This window comes from Mesoplodon densirostris, chromosome 19 (genome assembly GCF_025265405.1).
Source record: "Mesoplodon densirostris isolate mMesDen1 chromosome 19, mMesDen1 primary haplotype, whole genome shotgun sequence".
Taxonomy (NCBI): Eukaryota; Metazoa; Chordata; class Mammalia; order Artiodactyla; family Ziphiidae; genus Mesoplodon; species Mesoplodon densirostris.
Genome location: NC_082679.1, coordinates 48,187,414 through 48,212,314, shown reverse-complemented (window position 1 = coordinate 48,212,314; position 24,901 = coordinate 48,187,414). Strand labels below are relative to the sequence as shown.

At 48.7% G+C, this 24,901-nt stretch overlaps 1 protein-coding gene across 2 annotated transcripts in view; it reads right to left on the bottom strand.

Annotated features, from left to right (window-relative positions):
- CDH1 (cadherin 1) overlaps positions 1-24,700 on the bottom strand; it is a 78,999-nt gene extending 54,299 nt beyond the window's left edge. For both annotated transcript variants that reach the window (XM_060083508.1, XM_060083509.1), the window contains exons 1-2: positions 24,653-24,700; positions 23,634-23,748 (exon numbers count right to left, since the gene is read on the bottom strand). In XM_060083508.1, the coding sequence (XP_059939491.1) occupies positions 23,634-23,748; positions 24,653-24,700 (163 nt within the window). The remainder of the gene's footprint in view (positions 1-23,633; positions 23,749-24,652) is intronic.
- Between the last annotated feature and the right edge of the window lie 201 nt (positions 24,701-24,901).

The window sequence follows — 24,901 nt, the reverse complement described above, 5'->3', positions numbered from 1 at the left end:
AGTGCTGTGTCCCTAGCCACTTCCCCGCAAGCTCTGGTTTTTATTGGGTGATTTTGCATAGCGTGGCGATTTTTAAGAAGGCCTCTGTCACTTTACAGGGGAACTAAGTGTGGTTCCTACCTCCCAGAGCATGGTGAAGTCTACACAAGGCTTATGCAGGGAGAGGTTAGCCCAGCTCTGGGCACACTGTCAGCACTCAGTCAATGCTGGTCCCTCACTCTGAATGCAGACAGAGCCTGGTGCATAAAAGATGCTCAGTAAACACTGAACTTTCCTTGAGAGGTCTGTGGCTTACTAATCTTAGTGGACTAATTAAAGAGACATCCTTCTCTATATTAGTGGACTAATTAAAGAGACACATCCTCCTCTCTTAAGAGATTGGGAGGGGCAGCCATTGTCAAACTGTAAATTTGAGATGGGGCTTTAGAGAGCTGATGGAGCCCTGTCTTTCACGCCTGGCAAGAGGAGGATAAGAGCTGTGAAAAACAGTGACCTGTGCGCAAGGAGTCCAGGACTACTGGTCACCACGGGGCAATACAGGGCCACAGTAGAGTATTAAGTGGTTAAGAGCCCAGGTGAGAGGTCAGATGACCTGAGTTCAATCCAAGCTTCACCCCTTATCAACTACGCCATCTCAGGCACATAATGTCACCTCCTGCCTCTCCCTCTCACCCGTAGAACAGAGATGTTGATGGTCCCTATTTCCTAAGGGGGTGGGATGATTCAGCAGGTTAATCAACGTAAAGCCCTTAGCACCGTGTCGGACCCAGCAGGAAAGTTCAATGAACGTTAGCTGCTATTTCAGAGCTAGGAAAAAATGAGATGCTGGGGCAGGGAGCCGTATGTACGAACAAGCAGCAAGGGGAGGTCTGATTCAGGTGGAACTAAAAGGCAGGATACTGTGGACAGGGACTCATTTCTATCAACCATCCACCCCAAATCCCTTCCGACACAGAGCCCACACTCAGCTAAGCCATGTTCACTGAACAAACTTAATGCTCTGGTCTCCTGCTCATCATTTCCAAAAGAAACAGACAGAGCCTCCTCCAGCTGAGGGCAAAGTTTCCCTGATTAAGCAGAAGGATGCATCAGCTGAATGGACTGGTTCGCATCACTTCATCTGGGTGGAAGCTGATGCACAGGCATTTATTTCTCTGTCCTTCAGAAGAGACCGTCTGGACCAGAGACAAAATCTGGCCTCCTCCTGCCCCTCCAGTGTCGTCCCCCACCTGTCCCTCGCCACGCTGGCCTCTCCGTCCTCCAGCACACTGCACCCTCCAGACTCAGGCGCTTGGCCCTTGCTGTTTCCTTTCCTTAGGATTCTCTTCCTGCAGTTGTTTCCACAGCGTCATCCTTCCCACCACTACACACCACACACACTTCCTTGTGACCACTTGTCTGGACCATTCTTAGCTAAAGCGGCCCCTCTCCACCCAGTTACTTCCCACACCATTTCCCTGCTCTATTTCCTTCATAGATGTGCCACGCTCTGAAATCCTATTTATTTACACGTTAATGTCTATTTAGACACTAGAACTGAAGTTCCCTGAAGGCAGAGGCCTGGTGTGTTCCCCTCTCTGCAGTAACCGTGTCCTGGGACCAGTACCTGGCACACACAGGCCATGAATACATATGGACTGACGGAAGGCAGGTGTGGAGCTATTCATCCATAAACAGTAGAGGGCAGGGTACTGTGCATAGGACGTGGAGGCGAAGAGGGGATAGAAAAGAAAAGGTCAAGCCCTGACCTCTGAGGTCTTTCTAGCCCCATGGGAGGATGTGGTCAGAGCGGGCCTAGCCCAGAGTGGTGTCCATGGGAAGCAGGCCTGAGTCAGGAAGGTGACATTTTTAGGGTGGGAGGCAGTTCCCCAGGGCACACACCTGGTAGTGGTGGGCACGGCTCTCAGGCCGGAAGGTAGGCAGCTTGACCATTTAGAAAGGGCTTGACCACATGGCCCCCAAGAGCCTTTCCAGCTTTGAAACTATGATTCTCGGGCAGAGGTGAAAAAAACAGAATAGTGACCAAGACAGGACATGGAACTGATTACGAGGAAAGGTCTCTAAGATGGACTATTACCTGAAAAAAGCCAGGTGCAGGGCTTCCCTGGTAGCGCAGTGGTTGAGAGTCCGCCTGCCGATGCAGGGGACATGGGTTCGTGCCCCGGTCCGGGAAGATCCCACATGCCACGGAGCGGCTAGGCCTGTGAGCCATGGCCGCTGAGCCTGCGCGTCCAGAGCCTGTGCTCCGCAACGGGAGAGCCCACAACAGTGAGAGGCCCGCGTACCGCAAAAAAAAAAAAAAAAAAAAAGAATCTGCCTGCCAATGCAAGGGACACAGGTTCGAGCCCTAGCCTGGGAAGATCCCACATGCTGCGGAGAAACTAAACCCATATGCCACAACTACTGAGCCTGAGCTCTAGAACCCGCAAGCCACAACTACTGAGCCCACGTGCCACAACTACTGAAGCCTGCGCACCTAGAGCCTGTGGTCCACAACAAGAGAAGCCACGACAATGAGAAGCCCATGCACCGCAACGAAGAGTAGCCCCCGCTCACCACAACTATAGGAAGCCCGCACACAGCAATGAAGACCCAACACAGCCAAAAATAAAGAAAGAAAAGAAAAGAAAAGAAAGAAAGAAAGAAAGAAAGAAAGAAATTTATGTTAAAAAAAGAGGTGTTGCCAGAATTTCAGGAGGGCACGAGCTCTCTGGAGCAGCCAAGTTCCTGGCTAAAGCACTGATTTATGCTTAACACATGTAAACCCAATCATGCAACTAATCTTATTTCACTCTTTGTTTTGACTGGTAGGAAGCTGAGAGTCAAATTTGTGGTCTGCTTTCAGCAGGGATAGAGGATTTGTGGCAAGCATTTGGCTACTCAACTTTCCTCCTGTCCTCATCTTTTATCCTTATTTGTCCTTTATCCATTTCCCTATCCCTATCTGAGATAGGCATATTATATATCTAGGTACCTACCCCACACCTTTAAAATTCTTCACTGGAATGAGGTGGAAATGAACAAAGTGAAGAAAGAGACCAACAGGGACAAGAGGTTCTTAAAGAAGTCTTGAAAGGGACTTCCCTGGAGGTCCAGTGGTTAGGACTCTGCGCTTTCACTGCCGAGGGCTGGGGTTCAATTCCTGGTCAGGGAACTAAGATCCCACAAGCTGTGGCACAGCCAAAAAAATAATAATAATTCCCTCATCCAAAAATGGAGTCTAGAACTTACTACTTCCACAGAGTGATGGGGAGAATTATATATTATTAATGCAAATGTTCAGGGCAATGCCCAGCATATTGTAAGAGCTATATCAATGTTAATAATAGCTATTATATTTTACAAATATCAATAGTAAAAAACTGCTACTATTTCTGAGTGCCCAGCGAATGCCTGACACTCTATATTGTTCATCTTGTTTAATCTCCCCAGTAACTTTGTGAAGTAGGTACTACTAATCCCATTTTGCAGAGCCTCAGTCTGCTCATCCACAAAATGGGAATAATTATAATAGCGTTGGTATGAAAACTAAATGAACTCATATACGTAATACCAAGTGCATATCAATAACTGAAGGGTTCTTGATAATGCCCTTCAATTATGTGACACACTGAGGAAGATTAGCTGAGAAAAAGGCATAAAATATAAGGAGAAACCAGATCCAATTACAATAGGGAACTTTCCCATGAGAGTAAAATAAATCTTTAAAAAGTGTTAAATATCTGAAAGTCATGATATGTCCCGAAATACTTATAAAAAAAGGAAAGAAAAGGAGATGAATCGCCTGTTTTAGGGAAAGCCTGTTTAATAGCAAGCAAAGACAACTCAATACTCCTCAGGTTCATGATTCATTGCCCTCTCTAAAATTTCAGGAGTGCATTTAGTGTCAAATATCTGAAATGCGTTACTTAGTCACTGAATCTGTTATCAAACTCCACACGATTAATCATAAACCACACCCACCCACCCCCCCAAAAAAAGAAAAGCAACCTTACTCCCTGTCCACAGCAAGGAAAGTCCCTAAAATTCCTTTTTGGCCCGACCTAAACCTGAAACTGCAGCTGCCATATTTCCGTGTTGGATCTGTTTTCTGCTCCACTTGAGTTTCATGCTGGCTTCGCCAGGACAGCAGCAGGGCTTGGTGAGGCATTTTAATATTGGGCTAGGCGACTCATAAATTAGGAAACTGTGTTTGCAGACTCGTTAAGTGACACCTCGGTCCAAAACCAAGTTAACTTGTCAAGTCATCCACCTGCTTGAACTATCCAGGCTGCCCTGCTTGCTCTGGCAGCCTGGATCGCTGAGATCATGGATACGGAAGATGCTCAGTGACTATCTGAATGGAAGAATGAATAATGGGTGGATGGTTGGATGGATAAATGATAGTGAGGGAGGGAGGGATGGAGGGAGGGAGGGAGGGAGACCGAGCCCCTCGGCCATCCAAGCTCTCCTCTCCAAATACACAGGAATTCTTCCTCCACCAGTTTTTGCTGTTTGTCAGACATCTTGCATATTTTGCTCATATTTGCTTCTCCAAGAACACACGGGGAGTTTGTAGCCCTCAAGGTTAATTTCCCTTCACTCCTGCCTCAAGGACCTGGAACGGGTTCCGACTTCAGACTGATTCTTCTGCACAGAGACAAGGCAGAAAAATCCTCTTTCGAGGATTTCCTCCTCTTTGGGGGAAACCTGAATGGCTCAAAATATGATGAAAGCTGTTGACTCTAGGCCAAAAAATGCTCACACACACCCTCATCTTGTCTATAGCTTTGGGTGGGTGCTTTGGGTGGGTTTATAGACCCCCCCTCACCACCACCACCAAGAATCATTTGGCGAGTGTGTTTCAGGGGAAAAATCCCCCATGTCCCCCTTAGACTTCTTCATCTCTGGAGGGAAGGACCCGCAAAGTCTGTTCTTTTAAGTCTTGTGGGTGAGCCTCACTCTAGCCCAGGTCTGAAGTGCAATCCTGTGACCCCCAGTTCAAGCACAGTAGGGTTTATTTAAAAATTCAGAGTCCTGGATACCACCCAGATTTATAAATTGGAATCTCTGAGGGGGTGAGACCCAGCAGTCTGCATTTTTAATTAGTTCCGCAGGTGGTTTAGAAGACTGAGAACAGTTTCCCAGAAAGACAGTTGACACTCTAGGGCTGAAAGCCTGTAAACAATTGCTAATTAACTCATCAGCATTTCAAATGGCAGAGCCAGGGTGACCACATTCCAAGGAGTGGGGAAGGGGAGAGGGTGACACACCCCTGAATGTTTACACCCCCCTCCTAGGTCCCACAACCCTCTTCCAGTTCCCTCTCCCCTCCTCCGTGTTTTCCTCACCCCTCAGCCATTTCCTCAACTGCCCAGGCACCCTAGGTAATGCCTATCATTCCCTCTCTAAACCCCAGCCTCTCAGCTGTGCAATGGAAATGGGCCTGGGAGTCAAAAGGTTGTGGCCACAGCAGGATTACAGGTGCAAGCCCACCCCCAAGACTCCTCTCCCGCCCACCCAGCTTACTCGGCCTTTTTCCCCAGGGGGGTACCAACCACCTTCTAACATTCTATTCTGTTTGTTGTCCCCCCATGTCCCCCCTTCTAGAATGGACATTCTGCACAGAGGGTGGGGATTTTCACCTGTAGTCTCAGCTTCCCAAGGTCCAGTCTGAATGCCCGGCACAGGGCAGGCTCAAGAGGCAGGAAAGTTAAGTTTTGGGCTCAAGTGGCTGGCTGATGCTAAGCACTCAAAAAAGCAGCAGCTATCACCCTAATTTCCCTTCAACGTAAAAAGCAGGAATTGAACACTTTAAATTAAGCTGCTTTTTACAATTGATTTATCTTTAGGAAGCAAATAGCCATGGTGGGAGGGGGGGGATGAAACTTTTAAAGCTCCCATTATGGTTTAAAAGGATGACCAGAGGGAGAGCCATCTAAGCTCAGCTGAAAGTGGGGGTTTTTTGGGTTTTTTCAGAAGAGGAAGAGCAAAATCCGATGGAAAAAATAAGAGATCTAGGAATCTGGCTTCCTCGTCCACATTATGATGCACTACACCCCAAAGTCCCCAACAGATCGATAGGTCACCCCCATCCCCAGGGACGCTGCAGCCTCATTCTCCACAGCAAAGAGTCCCTTGAACAACTACTCACTGAGTGTCAACTACCTTCTAGGTGCCATGCTGAGGACACTTCACAGGGCATCCAGCCTGGTGGGTGGGAAGAAAGGAGAACTGAGGGAATCCCAACCTGAGAAGGTATTGGGAGGAGGGGGAATGTCCTGACCCAGGTCTCAGGAGCGGAAGATCAGGGAAGGCTTCTTGGAGGAAGCATCCACTGAGCTGGGCTTGAGAGAGGAGTGAGCCAGGCAGGGAGCACAAGAAAGTGTCCTGGTGGAGGTGGGAGAGAGCCTAGCTACTCTAAGGAGGGACCGACAGCACCATTAGAAATGTGAATCCGTGAGCAAGGCCACGCTGGCCCAAGTCGATGAAAAAGAAGCCCGGGAGAGGCCCCAGGCCTCTGTGCTCAGCTACAGAGCTGGAGCAGTCAGAGGGCAGGGTCCAAGCTATTAACCACCAGCCTAATCCTCCCCATGGAAGGAGCCCCCTCAAACTACCCACTGAGTATTCCACTGCCCGGAATGGGGGTGGGAGGAGGTGTGTGGCGAAGAGACAGAACTGGCAGGACGTGGGGGGTGGATCTGGACTGAAGGGAAGAGACAAGGCCCTCCGCACTGACCACCTGCCCCTACCCTTGCCCTCCTCCCATCACCCCTGCCCCGGATCCCTGGAACTCTTGCACACAGGCCTCCTGGCTCTCCCACTCTGCCTCAGGCCTCTGCCTGCTGCTCCCTGGGTCTGGAACACCCTTACCCACATACATCCTTATCCTTCACTTCGCTTGGATCTTTGCTCAAATGTCCCCTTCAGTGAGGCCCTCTCAGGCCACCCCACCGCTTCCCAGCAACTCCTCACTCAGAGTCGTTCTAAATATTTGTCGCCACCCAACACCCTAAATGTTTCATGTATTTACGTTTCTTGCCTGTTCCCATCAACACACTAGAATACAAACTCCACATGGAAAGAGATCCGTATGTGTCTGGTTCCCTGCTGCATCCTCAGTCCTGGAACGGTGCTTGGTACATAATAGCTATCACTATTTATTCAATGAGTGAATGAACAAACGAACAAATGAATGGCAAAGAACAGGTGGTGCCATTTGCTGAGATGGGAAGCAAGGCTGGGGACGGAGTAGTGGATTTTGGATAAGCATTTGGGGTGGCTGAGGGACAGCCAGGTGGGGAGGCCCCAAGTCTGAAGCACCAGGCCGGACCATGGTGGCCCGAGGGCCGCATGGATGGGGCAGCTCATTTCTGGTTCTCCACGGCCACTCCAGATGGCCCTAGCAGGGCCTGGGACTGACTCCGTCCAGTGGCCCCAGGGCAGACAGAGGGAGAAGGACCTGCTGCTCCTGTTCCCCGGGTTCTCCAAGCTTGCCTGGGTCTCTGCCCGCAGGGCCCCAGCAGCCAGCCAGCAGGAGACACATTATACAGTCCTTCTATGGCCCTGGTAGGCCCTGTCAGCCTCAGAAGGCCAGGCCAGAATAGCCATGGTGCTGGTGGCGGGAGGGGGTTTCCTCGTAGCCCCCCACTCTCCTGGTAGCCTCCAGGGCGGGAAGCTCAGTTTCACCTCAGCTACCTGAGTCACCGTTCAAACATCCCCTCTGTCATATTTCTGGCCCCCAGAATCTGCACGGGAGGTCCCTCCCCACCCACCTCGGCTTCTGGCATATCATCCCCGCCCAACACCCCAGACCCGGCTCCCCTCCGCCAGCTGCTCCAGCCCACACAGGTCTTCCCCCACCTGGGTTCTGAATGCGCCCATTGTCTGATAACTTGGCATCCCAGCGTTTTGATGCTCCTCCCCTCATTTCCAAACCCCTCACCCCTCGCCTGTCTCCAAGCCCCTCGGGACAGGAGAAACCTCGTGACTTGACACAGAGGACACAGTAGGCACTCAAACACTGTACTGAGGGAGCTCGGTCGGCTGCTGTGCTAGTAGAAACACCTTTCTGAGGTTAGAGGGAATGAGGGGGGAAAAACTCCATGGACTAACGTGCAAAATTTTCCAGGGCATATTGTAAAGGAGAGGCGGGAGATGGTTACGTATTACACTGCCATTTGTGGAAAACTCCAGTTTTTCAAAAACCCACAAATATGGGCACACATGTTCTGTAAACGCTTAGAAAAATGTCTGGGAGGATGCATGCCAAATCGCTAATGTCGGCCACCTGAGAAGGGGAGGGTGTTTGAATTTTCACTTACAGATCATTATTCAGATTTTCCTTGAATGATTTGTTTAAGCTTTGTAACAGAGAATTTCAAACATATCTCAAAGTAGAGAAAATAGTATGATGAGCCCCACGTACCAACAACATGACGCACAGTGGTCATATTACACTTACACCCCCATCCCAGACCCCTTATCTTTCCATCTGTAAATAATATGTCCCTGTGTATCTCCATCGGATCAAGACTCCTCCCTCCTTTAAAAAAAAAAAAAAAACAATCCATTACTCCCATCGTGACATTTCTTAAAAACAAAATACTCTCCCTCACATCCAGCTTGGTAGGGAGGTCAAGCAAGCTCTGGCATTCCTGCAAGTTAACTGGGTTACCCTCCGCCCCGTGCCCCTGCCCGGCCCCAAAGTGGAAAGGAAGAAACTTTCCGTGGCAGTTTAGAAAAGAAAAAAATGACTAATTAAAAAGAACCTACGAAGCTCTGAAATGGTTGCTTGCAAACGTTAAGTCTCTGGACACAGTTCACCGTTCAGATTTTAAACGGAGCCCAAAGTGTCCAGGAACACCCCTTTAGTCTGTGTTTCCAAAGGAGCAGGCAGGATCTCCAAGCTTTTTACCCAAAGGGCTAAAACTGGTAAAGGACTTTGGGGGGCTGCGTGGGGGATCCAGAGGTTCCTTTCTAGGCCAAAGTGAAGACTCTGGAATGCAGATATTCTCAGAAAGGGAGCTGCTGAGCTCAGGGAGGGGTAAAAGCAGGCCAGGCTGGGAGGCATGGCTTTTCCATCCCACTGTCACTGTCACCAGCCATGACCCTGGATCAGCCAATAACTTCCAGAGGCTTTGGTTTTATTATTTGAAGATGGAACTGTCAGAGCACCTACCTCACAGTTTGGTGCAGGGATTAAATAATGAGATCCTACCTGAATACCTTGAGTACTCAATAAATGGGTGTGATCAAATTATGGTTCCTGTTTAATCACAATAGTATTATTATTCTCATTCTGACACCTATCAGCTGTGTGACTCTGGGCCAGTCACTTAACCTCGCTGAACTGGCCAATTCATGTATAAACTAAGAAACTAGATGACTCTTAAAGCCTCTTCTAATTCTGCCCCCAAAGAATGGATTTCTTTTTCAAAGAATGGATTTTTATGAATGAATCCAACTCTAGCTGTTCTTTCTCATCTAAGAAAACAAACAAAAAATGATGAAGCATGGATTTTTTTAAAACATATTCTTTCGCTGTGAGTTTAATGCTAAGCAATTCCAACTCTTCCTCTAGGGGGAGGGCCTATGAGGGTTTACAGAGACCTTGGAATTCCCTGCATGGAACAGGGCTGCAGCAGCAAGGGAGTGAGGTGGAGCAGGCAAGATGCTCCCAGTGTGACCACAGGTGCTTTTGGTGTCAGAATCAGGAAAGGGCTGTCAGTCTTCAGAAATGCACTCCCTGTGCTTCAAACCAACCTCAGAAGTCTTACCCTAGTCCCTCCTGCTGCAATTTCTGCCCCCCGTTTCCTTTTACTCCATTCTCCATGGGACCACGTGGAGGAGACCCTCTGCAAGTATTTAAAAGCAGACTAACTGGTTCTCAGCTTTCTCAGAGGCCAACTCCCAGCCCAGGGAGGCTTAAGGATGCTGGCGCATGGGGAAAGAACAGAATTACTGAACTATTGATGGGCACAGCAGGAGGCTGGGCAAGGACCCCTGAAAGAGTAAACACATCAGTTTTGGTGAGAGAAGGTGTCTGTGATTTGATACCAATGCTGACCCTATTTCATGCATCATCAGGAAACCCTGAAAACCAAGCGCACCTCTCCAATGCCCAGGACTGGCTGTGGGAGGAATCTGTCTTCTGTGATCGGTAACAATCCCAGAGGCCAGAGATCTCCATGTCACAGGCCCTCCTGCTTACACCATCTAAAATACTCTTGACATTGCTTGTAACAGTGAAAAAATAGAAACATCCAGTATCCATCAATAGGGGACTGACTATACAGTAGAACACTATACAGCAGTTATAAATGAGCAAAAACTCCAAGATATATCAAGCCAAGAAAATAAGTGCAGAACAGTGTGTTTAAAAGGGGGTGGGGTAGGGAGCAATAAGAATCTACACATACCTAACTCAAAAATATGGGAGGGCTTCCCTGGTGGCGCAGTGATTGAGAATCTGCCTACTAATGCAGGGGACACAGGTTCGAGCCCTGGTCTGGGAAGATCCCACATGCTGCGGAGCAACTAGGCCCGTGAGCAACAACTACTGAGCCTGCGTGTCTGGAGCCTGTGCTCCGCAACAAGAGAGGCCACGATAGTGAGAGGCCCGCGCACCGCGATGAAGAGTGGCCCCCTCTTGCCACAACTAGAGAAAGCCCTCACACAGAAACGAAGACCCAACACAGCCAAAAATAAATAAAGAAACAAATGTGGGGTTTAAAAAAAAAAAAAGGGAAAAAAATATAAAATAACAATGGGTTATGAAAGGGATCTGAGAGCAGTTGGAATTCAAAGAAAAGCACCAGCCAGGTACAGGTACACTGGTGGTGGCATAAGCGTTGGGGTCAGCAGAACAGGGTTCAAATCCCTGCCTGCCATTTCCTAGCTTTGTGGCCTTGGGCAAGTCACTAACTCTCTCCGAGTCTCAGTCTCCTCCTCTGTAAACTGAAGGTAATACTAGAATCAAGTTTATAGGACAGTTGAGCCCCATAGGTGTGACTATCAATCAGTGCAGTCACTTGGTGATGGTCTGCCTACCTGGACAGCAGCACGTGACCTGTGGACACACAATTTGCATTTGAAGCAAAGTGACGAGGGGATGTAGCCCTTCTAATCCTTAGTTCTCTCTGGCTCCTTCCATTCTTAAGCATTTACACATTTTTTTTAACCCCCTTGACACAAGACTAAAGCAGAAACGTCTAATAATAAAAACTCAATACTTAAAGAGTGTTTGCTATGTGCCAGGCACTGAAAGCACTTTATGTCCATTAACTCATTGAATTTTCATCACAACCCTGTGAAATAGGAACTACAATTTTATCTCCTCTTTACAAGTGAGGGGACTGAGGCACAGAAAGGTTACGTAACTCAAGGCAAGAGTTGAGTCAGGATTTGAAGCCAGGCGAACCCGTTTCTCATAATACCCTCCCCAATTCATCTTCACTCTCGGAGGCTTAGGGAGGCTGATTCCTTCATTTCACAGGTTAAAAGAGAAATAAATGCTGAAGATTAAAGCTACAACCTTGACATCAAATCTCTGTTGAAACTAGGAGTAAAACCTCACACCTGGTAAGTGATGTACAGTTTCCTAGGCTGAACAGCCTTCCCAGGTATTTAATTCCCAAAGTCTTAAGTACTCCCTCGGCTCAGGCAAGAGGATTAGCAGGGGAAAAAAAACAAAAAAGATAGAAAGAAAGAGAAATCATAACTAAAAATTCCAAAGTCCAAAGAAAAATCAGCACAATTTACATGGAAGTTTCAAAATCAAAGACTCTGACGAGCTCTGAAACACCCATCTGCAAGGCATAGATGAGCATTTCTTTATAAATGCAGACTTGAAAAGGCAAAAGGTACAGGAAGTACACCCACAAATTCTCATTTCTCCAGAGAGTTTAGTCATGATTACTAGCCCAGGAGGTGGGGTGGGAATGAAACCAACCACATGACCCTAACCAAGCAGCTGTTAAACCCAGTCATTCCTGCAAGACCACGGGCTTCTTGTTAAGAGTGCAAAGATCTAGGGCCAGTATCTCCCGGGATCTGAGTAAGAGCAGGCACCTAAAGTACCTGTGACCATGAGAGGGTGATGTCACAGAGTTGATTCAACCTCTGATACTGATAACTTCACCAGGATGGCAGTGATTCAGGGCCCCGCCCCACCTGTCAATAGGGCCCAGGCTATTGTCCCAAGCTGACTCAAGTGATGACGTCCTCTATGGAAAAGCCACAACTTTTCCACAAACAAGTTGGTCAAATCATTCCCTTTCAAAGACTCCCACAGAACTGTGATGAAGAATTTGTGGGGGAAGAAGTTTGCCGTCTGAAAATCCTCATACTGAAACCAGGCTTCATTCTAACTAGCAGGTCCTGGGTCACTGGTATCATGTAACCCTTTGGCCCCGCCACCCCAAAAACATTCTGCCAGAGAAGTCTCATCCCTCTGCCATGAGGAAGTTAAGAAAACTAGACATAAAGCCATACTCCTCTTGGGCAACAGGCCAAGGGGAGGGGTAGCTTGGAAAGAACACTGGATTCTGGTTTGAATCCAATACCCTTTAAAGGAGATGTGGTAACAATTAGCTCTCAGGCTTATTCTAGAAAAATGCCTGCCCAGAGTATTGTCTTTAAATGGCACCAAGGGACTTCCCTGGTGGTCCAGTGGTTAAGAATCCGTCCGCCAATGCAGGGGACACGGGTTCAATCCCTGGTGTGGGAAGATCCCACGTGCCGCGGAGCAACTAAGCCCGTGCGCCACAACTACTGAGCCCACGTGCCACAACTACTGAGCCCGTACACCAGAACTACTGAAGCCAGCACCCTCTAGGGCTCACGCACCACAACTACTGAGCCCGCGTGCTGCAACTACTGAAGCCCACGCGCCTGGAGCCCGTGCTCTGCAACAAGAGAAGCCACAGCAATGAGAGGCCTGTGCACAGCAATGAAGAGTAGCCCCTGCTCGCCGCAACTAGAGAAAGCCTGCGCGCAGCTATGAAGACCCAGCGCAGCCATAAATTAATTTTTTTAAATGGCACCAATATGGACTTAAAGAATGTGGGAAGTCCAGCTCTCTCAAGAAACAGCCCAGTCCTAATTACCAATCAAGCATCTCACTTCTTCAGGTCTTTACACAAATGTCATTCTCAGTGACAACCTCTCTCCAATCCCCCCAGCCCCCAAATCCCTCCACCCCAACACACATAATTCTTATCACCCTTCCTGCAGTATTTTCTTTCCCTTCCATAGATCACCATCCAGTTGTCTCCTCCTGTCTCCTCCAATTAGAAGGGAAGGAAGTCCAAGAGGACAGGGATTTTGTCTTTTGTTCCGTCACATCCCCAACACCTAGCGCAGCGCTAGGCAGGTGCCCAGCAAATTTATTCCTTGAACAAACAAATGTCTCCGTTGTCCCAAGGGACTTCTCTCCCCGAGACATTCAGAGCAGGAACTATCCATCGCCTTCACCTGGCTGCTCACAGACCATCTGGTTAGTTGGCTTTTCTTGCAGTAAAGAGCACAGACTTTGGGGTCCAACAGCCACTGAACATGCGGCCAGGCTCCCCCACTTCCTGTCCTAGTGAACTGCACTCTCTCACGCAGCTACTCAGGGTCTGTCAATTCTCAGTGGTTTTGTGAGGTGTAAGGGAGAGAGACAGCATCTGGGAAGAGTTCTGGACACATAGTACGTACTAGTACTATCTGTACAATGTTGCTTAGGATAAGAAGAGACGATGAAACATTTTTTTTAGTATGTCTCAAATATTGCATGGGACATACTGATACTAAAAAATCAGTCATTGTTTACCTGAAATTCAAATGTAACTGGGCATCCTGTATTTTTTTTTTCCATTTGAAGATAGTGGCCACTTTAATTTGAGCAATGATTGATACAAACCATATGAAGGCAAATAAAGCATCCTGTATTTTTGATGTTCAATCTGGCAACTCTGCCCATTAGGCATTATATTGCTGAAGGCGAAGTGATGTATCTTACATAAAGATTTATAAGATACTACCCTATAATACTCTCTCAGTGAATATTTATTGATCAGATGAATTTCGGAGCTGTGAGATTTTTGTCTTGGCCATGAGATGATTGAGTTAGCCGTAGATTACTGTCGCCGAGTTTTTTGCGTCTCTTTACAAGCTCCCTTCAGGTTCCTGCGCATTGCCAAAAACTGGAAGAATGGAAACTGGGTCTTGAACAATTAATGGGCCTGAAGGATGCTGCCGATACCCAGGAGAAAGGTGTTGGGTGTATCTGGAAGCCTTGCTCAAGGAAGGTGTCACCAGACAATAGGAAACCAAACAGATGGCCCTGGCGGCTCAGATCTCTGTTTAGATTTTGATCTGGTGCTTCCTTACACCAAGAAGTGTGGGGCAGAAATGGCTCATCTGACCTTTACACTCTAGACTGCAAGCTGTTTTGTGACAAGACAATGAGGTAAGGTTACACCAGCAGTGTGCAGGGCTCAGAGAAACTGGGGAGTGCCAAGTGGAGACACATGCCCTGAGAACATCGCCTTCTCCTTGTGTCCTTTCTGTGGCTGGTACTGAGAAAGTTCCCTCTTTTCTTTAAAACAGAAAGCACAACAACACCTGAAACTAGTATGTTATATGTCAATTAGATCTCATTTTATTTTTTGGAAAAAGGCACAGTGGAATAACTTCTAAAAGCAAAAGATATGTACAGACCTATATATACACTCTGAAACCTCATTCCTTCATTCAACAAATAGTTACTGACACCTACTATGGGCCAGGAACAGTTCCAGGTGCAATACAGCCCGTGAACTCAACAAGACAAAAGCCCCTGGCCTCCTGGAGTTTTTTTGTTGTTTGCTTTATATTTTTAATATTTACTTATTTATTTGGCTGTGTTGGGTCTTAGTTGCGACACGTGGGATATTAGTTGCAGCATGAGGGATCTAGTTCCCTGACCAGGGATCGAACCTGGGCCCCCTGCAATGGGAGCATGGAGTCTTAACCACTGGACCACCAGGGGAGTCCCCTTCTTGGAGCTTTTGTTCTAGTGGGAGGAGAAAGACAATAGACAGGTGAAATACATGTTAGATGGTGAGAAGAGCTACAGAGGAAAACAAAGCAAAGAAGGGGGAAAGGGTTATTGCCTCAAATAGGGTGTTCAAGAAAGACCTCATTGAGAGGGTGACACTTGAGCAGAGACGTGAAGACATAAAGGAGTGAGCCATGCAGGTAGCAGGGGGAAACTATTATTGACACAGGTAATAGCCAGTGCAAAGGCCCTGCGGTAGAAATGTGCCTGATGTGTTCTAAGTACAGTCAGGACAAGAGGTAAGGGGTGGAGGTGGGCAGGGAAGCAGATCATGGAAGGCTTGTAAGTCATAGAAAACACTGGCTTTCGTTCTGTGTGAAATGGGAAACCACTGGCAGATTTTGAGTAGGAGTGATGCTTTCTAACTTAAATTTTAAAAACCATCACTGACTGCTGAGTGGAGAAAAGACTGTTGGCAGAGGGGCAGAGGAAGCAAGAAGACCAGAAAGGAGGCTGTTGCAACATCGAGGTGAAGACACTCAAAAACGTCTTTTGGGAAAACTCTCCTGGGAGTCTGAGTGCCAAACCACACAAACAGGTGTTCTTCTTAGCCTTCAACTTGCCCAGGTATCATAAATCTGAAAGGGGATTGTTACAAGGTCTTCTAATTACAAAACCCATTAATTATTATCTAGACCTTGGCCAGTTAACCACGGGGTCCTGTGCTGGCCACCATTTATGATTTTCCTCATGGGAACAGGTTCAACTCTTCAGGCTGCCCCCAGAAGTTCCCAGCAGTAACATCTGAGCTCACAGGGATCTGGGCACGCTCCCTCTATTCCCAGTGTGGACAGATCCACAGCCAGACCTCTGCCTGGTGCCCATACCTTGAGCTGGTCCCACTTGGAACATGAGTTTGTTTAGGACAGGTTCCCTCCCAACCCACCTTGAATGCCAGTATTATTGCATTTTCAGAGACTCAGAAAGTCGAAAAGAAGAAAGTAAAAGAAGTGCAGTTCACCTAGCATTTTTAGGAAGTGAAAGTCAAACGGGACAGAGGCTGAAAATGGCTCAGAGGAGAAAGACAAAAGAGGTCCTTCAGAGGTAAAAAAAAAAAAAAAAAAAAAAAAGCCTGAATTCTAGCAACACAATTAAAAGTAGCAAGATGCAAAAGGTGTAAAGACCTCTTTTCCAAAGGGCAGGAGGAACTCGCCTTAGAAAGGTGAATTAGTTTCACTGGAGATGCAGTTTGGCAAAGAGGCAGTCGAGGGCGTGGGAAAGGGCACGGGTTTTAGAAGACAGAAGTCCAGCTCTGCCACTACCTGGCTGGGCGACCTCAGACAAGTTGTCCAACTTCTGAGTCTGTAGGAGATAATGACAGTTCCCCTCTTGGGCCACCGTGAGGCTTAACCAAGCTGTCAGGTCTGTGAGGACCCACTTTTGCAGGCCCCACTCCTGACACTGGTTAGAAACAAATACTTGTATTTTTATTTCTTGGCCGCCTCCAAATAAATACTCTCAGCATAGCCCTTCCATTACGTTCTCCTCCAGTGTGTGGGGAACCTGTAAAACCTCTGCATCTATTGACACAAGACTAAGGAAAAAAGACCACTGTCCTATACAAATTCCTACTGAAACTGGTGCCTGCTATTCTCTCAAGCTCCAGACCTGAAATTCCCAAATACCCTCATGATGATGCCACTTCTGGGTCCTTCAAACTTAACACTTTCCTAACCAAGAATAAATTTTCCTTCCCCAACTTGCTCCGACTTTCTCCTCTATTCCCAGCAAAGGATGTCCTCTCATTCACCAAGGTCCAGGGGGTAAAACTGAGCAGTCCTCCCATCCTCTGAATATTTTCCCACCCCAGGGACATTCTCCAGCATATTGGAATTAGCCACTGAGGGAAGGGGGGTCTCAGAGAATTTCTGGAATCTCCCTGAGGGCCCCCAGCACTGGCTGCTTCTCTGGGCACCCCCTCATCTCCACCCCGTCTGCTCTAATTTGCGCCCGCAGAGCTCTCCTTCACCGGCACGGCAGGTCGACCGGCCTTATCCCTCCCTGATCAAGGGTGCCCTTAGACCCTTGGCCTCAGGATGGGCAACCAGATGTCCACACCCTGGCTGGCACTGGGTATTTATTCATCAAACATTCCTGATTTCGCCACTGGAGTCGTCCAGGACGATGAATCAGGTGGCAGCAGACTCCTGGGGAGCTTTTAAAAATGCCATGTCAGAACCCCACCTTCAGAGACTGCAGCTCAGTGAATTTTCAGGAGGTTTTTGAAGTGCTCCAGGTGATTTGATGCTTAGCCATGTGGGTAAACCATGGTCTCAGAGGCCGGGGCGGAGCGTTTTTTGGCAACGGGGAAAAGACAGGCACCCTTAAGCCATGTGTATTATGAAATGTTTAAAAACCAAGCCAAAGCTGCCAGGTTCAAGGTCACCCTGATTTCCTGCACCCCCCTACCCGGACCCAGTTGTACCATACCCACTCCTCCCACCCCAATTCTGAACAATATTCATGGGCAAGTCCACAGACAACCCCACTCCAGCCCTTCCCAAGCACAGTGCACAGTGGCAAGCAAGAAAACACCGCAGCATTTCCTTTCCTAGCAAAGGGCACTTTGGTCTAGTCACTGTTTGCTGTTTGCAGAGCAGTGTTTGCTTTAACACAGAAACAGGGAGAGTGAGGAAACTGGTTTGGCTGGTTTGCCGGGTGGGAGAGAGCACAGGGAAACGTTTGAACCAAAGGTAAAACAAGGGAGAGTCTCAAACAGAACGCACCAAATACTCCAGGGGCTTTAATATGTAATATTCATTGGGCACTTAATACACACTGTGACATGGGTACTATTATGTCCATTTTACAGAAGGGGAATCTAAGGCTTAGAAAGTCCTTGGCCAATGTCCCTCAGCTGGCAACGGGCATTACCTGGATTTCAATCTAGGCAGTCTGACTCAAGAACCTTCTAAATGTTCTTGGGCCTTGGGAGGTGGGGGAGTGGAGGACTGAGGTAGATACAGGAAGGAAAGGGAAGAGGAAAAATGCAGAAAGAGGGGGCTTAAAACGCTCCCAACAGTAACAAGCAAAAGCTCAAGTATATAAAAGGAAAACTTACAATAGTAAGAGAGGAGAGGGAGGGGAGAGGGAGGGGAGAGGGAGGGGAGAGGGAGGGGAGAGGGAGGGGAGAGGGAGGGGAGAGGGAGGGGAGAGGGAGGGGAGAGGGAGGGGAGAGGGAGGGACACCACAATTTTTTTTAAATGGACCAAAGACAAAAACACTTTAAAATGTCTAACTGCCCTTCCATTTCCAGAATCGGGTTTGAGGTCTCCCCTCTCTGCCCTCCGTGGCTTTCAGAGGGAAGCACTAAGTACACTGTATGCCTGGGACACACTTATCACTATAGTCTGGCTTCAAGAGCCACTGGCTGGGCATGCAGCCTTCACAAGCATCTTAGAAAGTTCTAACAGACGCAGCTCTCCCTGCCAATTACAATCAGCGTTGAGCGCTGGCCCGAGGCCACAGTTTGAGAGGAAGAAAATAAGCCAAGGTATGAGGTAGTAAATATTCATTCATTCATTCATTTGTTGAAAATAATATGAGTGCCTTCTCTGTCCGTAAGAAATATGAGCCACCATTTAATGACTCTTTCCTGTTTCCTTAACATCCTTCTCACTCACTTTATGTTCAGCCCACATCGGCTTTATTCATTACTGTAATCCCAGGGTCCAGCCCAGTGCTGACACTCAATAGGCACTCAACTCAACTCTTGTGTGTTGACAAGAGAATCCAAACGAATAAACAAATATGCATATTTAATCCTCACAACAAACCTATAAGTATTATTGCCCACCCCACCCCCCCAATTTTACAGATGGGAAACAGGCTCATAGAAGCAAAGTGATTTACCCAAGGTCACACAGCTAGTAGCTGAAATTCAAACCTGGTCTTTCATACTCATGGAACTATCCTGACCAGCCCTAGTCCATTCCCTTCCTTGAGAGCCTACAGCCCTGAAAGAAGATGGGGGTTGAGACAGAGTGGAAACCCAGAAAGTCTGGATTGTGATGGGTGTCTCTTAGGGATTTTTGGGTTTGGGCAGCTTCTGGGAGATGTGAGAGCTGAGCTGATTGCTTCAGCATCTGGCTTATCTGGGGCTGCGCTTGGAAGGCTTAGAAGGAGCATTTCGGAGGAAAAGCCTCACCCAATAAAAGCCCCAGAAAGCAAACAGGGATTTCCATAAACACCTGGCAGAGGGGATAGGCAGGTCTAGAGGCCCCATACAGAAGCAGTAGGTGCCAGCCTTCCTTAGATGGCCTTGCAGGGCTCAGGAGTTTTCTGCCACTCCTTGTGCGACACAAAGTCAAGGGCAGGAGAATGACTCATTAGTCTCCTTCCCCAGGGAGATTTGCACCAACCCTTGACACAGATGTAACAAGGGAGTGATGTTTAGGAGTTGGAGGGGTGAGGGAGTGGGGATCCTATGACGTAAGGTGACCCCAAAGCAGGCTTCTGTATTTGTTTTTTAAAGCCTAGTTTAGGGACTTCTTTGGTGGCACAGTCGTTGAGAATCCACCTGCCAATGCAGGGGACACAGGTTCGATCCCTGGTCGGGGAGGATCCCACATGCCAAGGAGCAACTAAGCCCGTGTGCCGCAACTACTGAGCCCATGTGCCACAGCTACTGAGCCCACGTGCCGCAACTACTGAAGCCCGCGCGCCTAGAGCCCGTGCTCCGCAACAGGAGAAGCCACCGCAATGAGAAGCCCGCACACTGCTATGAAGAGTAGCCCCCACTCACCGCAACTAGAGAAAGCCCGTGTGCAGAAACAAAGACCCAGTGCAGCCAAGGAAAAAAAAAAAAAAAAAAACTTAAAAAGCAAAAAAATACTTTAAAGAGAAGCCACCGCAGTGAGAAGTCCCCGCACCGCAAGGAAGAGCAGCCCCCAGGGCAGCCCCCGCTCACAGCAACTAGAGAAAGCCTGCATGCAGCAACGAAGACCCAACACAGCCATTAAATACATAAATAGATAGATAAATAAATAAATAAATAAAGCCTAGTTTAATTAGGGGGCCTGCATACTGTTTCCATCACCTTTCAGCACATCTTTTAGAAGGAGGAGGAAATGGGTGTATTTAATCCTTACAGCTGGACGCCTGTGAGCAAGGTCAATCCATCAAGCAATCAGAGCTCAAACCCAAAATATAAGCCCTGTTTGCCCAAGGTCAGGTGGAGGAGGAAGCAAAGCAAGGAAACCATTGGTTTGAAAGCCTGCCTGCTTTTTTTCCCACCCCTCAATCAACTGAAAGCTGAGTGCACAAGTATTATCCTGAGATTGGAAACTGTCTAACAGCCTGGGTTTTTCAAACCAGTTTGTGCTTAAACAAACAAACAAACAAACAAAGAAAATAATCAGAAACTCTAAAGAACCAGTTGTGGTTTTGGTGTCGTTTGTTTGTACATTCTCCATTCTAAAGCGTAGAGAGAAATCAAAGGAATAAATACAAAGCTGAGTGAGACTGTGAGGTTAGCCATCTCACAGGGCACAGGAACGACCCCAGAAAACCACCCCAAGATCCCCTAAGTTTAATCAAAACCCTATTTGTGACACTCTTCAGCCACCTGTGGACATAACGCAATAGGCTCCTTGTTCTCAGACTCCCATGCAGCAAATTCCCCACAGGGCCAATGTTTAAACCTGGTGCTAATGTTGCATGCCTCCATCTTCCTGGACTGTCCCAAGAGAATGAGGTCACCTCCCTAAATCCTGGCTGCCTTTTTAAATCACAAAGCCAGTTCCCTGAGATCACATATGTGATTTTACCAGAAGGGCACTTTCATCTGATTCCACATTGGAGTGGTAGGAGACCCTATAGTCCAAAAAGGCCAAAAAAATTAAATGTCAGGAAATCTGTTGATTGAGGCTGGGTATGTGGACATAAAGGGGACTGGAACCAGCCACACAAGCGGCTTCCAGAGGATACTTCTCCCACCAACACTACCAGCTATAGGCCCCTTCCACTTTGCACCAGGTCTGGCCCACCTCCATCACCACCAGCCCCCCTCAGGGTCCTGCCCTATCAACACCTCTGCTCTCCAGGGTACATAGAGAAGATGATGCCTATTTCACGATGGACACAAATTCCCCAAATACCCTCTTTCTTTTTTTTTTGAGATTATTGAGAAGCGTAAAGAATGGGAGAAAGACCGGCTGTGGCTCCCTGAGCAGATCAAGAAATTGCCTTATGCTTCAGTCTCCTCATCTCAAAATAGAAATAACAATGGAACCCACTGTCACAAGGTTCAATGAGGTAAAAGATGTGAAGCACTTGTCCCAGAGTCTGGTTCAAAAGCGAATAGGAGGGGCTATTAATAATAATATTTATGTTATTATTAACATGTAATAATATTATTACTGGTCAGATACAAAAGCTTGGTGGTGGTGGTGGTGGGAATAAAAACTAGACTAACCCACCCTTGGTGCTACCAGATGTCTTGGTGAAGGAAAACAAAGTGACCAACACTTGTGTTGTAACACCTCATACACAGATGCACACACCATTTCTAACCCTTGCCCCGAATTCAAGGTTCAGTCAACTTTGCCTCCTCCCAGAAGCCAGACTTCACTGCCCACTGATACCCATCAGAACACCCCAGGGCACCCACACTCTGCCACCTAAGTGCCCATGTCCCACAATGCTCTCTAAGCAGGTCCTGGGACATTTCTTAGCAACCTGCTGGAGTGTGAAATACCAGGGGCAGGGATGAAGTATCCCTATATCTCCTCAATCACTCCTGGGGGCCCAGCAGAACATCAAGCAGAGACTGGCCGAGTAATGGTGGACCCACTGCAAAACCAGGCAGACAACACTTCCTTTCTGACCCAATAGAAAGCTCCACACACAACACAGACATGACTCAGAAAAGCAAATATGTGGGCTTCCCTGGTGGCGCAGTGGTTGAGAGTCCGCCTGCCGATGCTGGGGATACGGGTTCGTGCCCCGGTCTGGGAAGATCCCACATGCCGTGGAGCAGCCAGGCCCGTGAGCCATGGCTGCTGAGCCTGCGCGTCCGGAGCCTGTGCTCCACTACGGGAGAGGCCACAACAGTGAGAGGCCCGCGTACCGCAAAAAAAAAAAAAAGCAAATATGTTTAATCAATCAAGCTTCAGCTTCTCTGTTTAAAAAAAAAGAGTCTCCTACTGTTGGAACAACTTTCAAAGTTCAAAAAAAATTTCAGACAACAGCATGATTGCTGTAGATTTTTCACATGGCCAAAGACTGGAAGAATAAACAGTGAATTGCCTTAGGGGAATTGTGGGTGATTCCTCATTTCAAAAAGTGTTTCTTTTATTGTTAAGATACTTGCCCTATCAACGAAATCAAGAGGGAGGAGAAAGTCCTTTGGTAGGAAATAAGCACCTGGGAATCGGTGAAACCAGAAGAGAAACCAACATTCCCTTGCTCTCACTCCTGGGCAACAGTGAAGTGAAACAAAGCAAACTCTAGAATCCTGATTATCACAGTGATAAGACCCAGAGGCACACTGTGTCTGTTTTCATTCCCTGAGTCAGAGCTACCAGGTTTTTGAAAAAAAAACACACACACACACAAACACACACCATTATTCCTTGGGGGAATGGTACCTGTATCAAAATGTTTTCATCTCTATGAGCAAAAGCCACAGTCTGGTGACTAAGAGAGGGCTCCTCAGTCATCCCAGAGATGTTGCAGAACGGGGCCTAGGAGTCAGAGCCTAGCTCAAATTCTTGCTCTGCTGAACCTGGGGCAAGTGGGCTCCACCCTCCTGAGCATTTCCTCATCTGTAGTATGGGAATTACCACCCACCCCCACCCTCTTCCCACACATCAGGTTTTTGCAGCCTGAAATGATAGACTGTCTCAAAGTGGTCAGGATGGGCTTCCCTGGTGGTGCAGTGGCTAAGAATCCACCTGCCAATGCAGGGGACAGTGGTTCGAGCCCTGTCCCGGGAAGATCCCACAGGCCGCGGAGCAACTAAGCCAGTGCACCACAGCTACTGAGCCTGCGCTCTAGAGCCCACGTGCCACAACTACTGAGCCCACGTGCCACAACTACTAAAGCCCGCGCGCCTAGAGCCCGTGCTCTGCAACAAGAGAAGCCAGGACAATGAGAAGCCGGCGCACCACAACAAAGAGTAGCCCCCGCTCGCCGCAACTAGAGAAAAGCCCTCGCGTAGCAGTGAAGACCCAATGCAGCCAAAAATTTTAAAAAGTAAAAAAATCAGTAGCCCTGGAAAAATTATGTGTGTGTATATATATATATATATATATAGAGAGAGAGAGAGAGAGAGAGAGAGAGAGAGAGAGAGAGAGAAAGTGGTCAGGACAATATGAGACACACTGAAGGCCTCTAATAAAGTGCTCCCCATAACTAAGTCAACCATACAAGATAGCCCCCTCAACCCCAACTGCTCTATCATGGCAAAAATTTAGATCCCTGCATCTGTGTAAATTACAAAGGGGTGTCACCTGAGCCAGGGAAGAAGGGGCTCGCCCAGTGCAGCCCAGGGGCATGGGAGCGCAATTTCTCGGACCTTCCCACTCCCACCCCACCCCGCTCAGGGACAACTGCGGCGCGCCCTCACCTCTGCCCAGGACTCGGCCTCTCTCTAAGTGCAGCCGGGGCACGGTGAACGTGTAGCTCTCGGCGCCAAAGCCGGGATTGCAGAGCTCCGGCTCCTGGCAGAGCCACGATGAGACCTAGGGTAGGAGAAAGATATGGAACCCGGGTGACTTGAGAGGGTCCCCTCCCGCCCACACCGAAACCAACAGTGCCTCCCCTCCCTCGCTCCCGGCGCCAGGACTGTGGAAATGACCCACCCTCATGCCCATCCCCATCCCCCCCGGGCAGGCAGCCACGCCAAACTCTTTCATTCGGAAACCTGTGGCCGCCAAGCCCCCAGGACTTCCCAGGAGAGGCGGCTACTGGGTCACCTTCTCCAGACCTAGCACCCCTTTCCTTCCAGTATCCTTTTTAATTTCATTGGAGGCATCTTTACGCTTCCAAATTCCACTTTCCCTACACCGGGAGAGCTCCCACTCTTAAGCCCAGTTCCTCAGACCGAGGGGCGTTCCAACCCCTTTTGACCCTACTTTCTTGTGCCAGGGACGTCCCCATACCTATTTACCGCCCTTTCTTTACAGGGCAGGTGCCTTCTTTATTGGTTCCCCTTTCCTTACCTCAGAGGTCGTTCCCACTACTCCCGGCTCCCCCCGGACTTGCACCAGGGCTCCCCTATCCCATACCCCGACGCCCACCCTACTCCATGCCCTCCGCTGCCCGCCCTTAGCCCACCCGGGTCCCCGGAGGCTGCAGTGAGGCGCGCCCCCCCACCTCAGGCATTTGCGGGAGGCAGTGGGCAAAGCCGCGCTCGCCCTTCACCCTCACCCGCTCCCACTCCCTTCTCCGTGGAATCCAGAGCGCGGCGCAGTTTCCAGGCCATTCAGGCCCTTTGTACCCAAACTTTCTTGGAAGAAGAGGGACTGGGGGTGACAGGAGAGAGGAAGGGACGACGAAAGAGAGGAATGGGCTGGGGGCCGGGGTGCGGGGTGCGGTTGGTGGGTCCGGAGGGCGTTTCCTGCAAAGTCAGGGGACCCAACGTACCTGCAGCAGCAGCAGGAGCGCAGAGAGGCTGCGGCACGGAGGGCCCATGGCGGGCCGGGCGGGGGTCGAGTAGGGTCCGGCCGAGCTGGGCCAGGCTCGAGTCTGGCAGAACTTCCGCGAATTCACAGGTGCTTTGGGGTTCCGGACGCCACTGAGCTGGGCAGTGCCGCGGGAGCCAGGTGAGCCTCGACGGCCCCGCCTCCGGCACCACTGATTGGCTGAGGATGCACCTGCCCGGCCGCAGCCAAT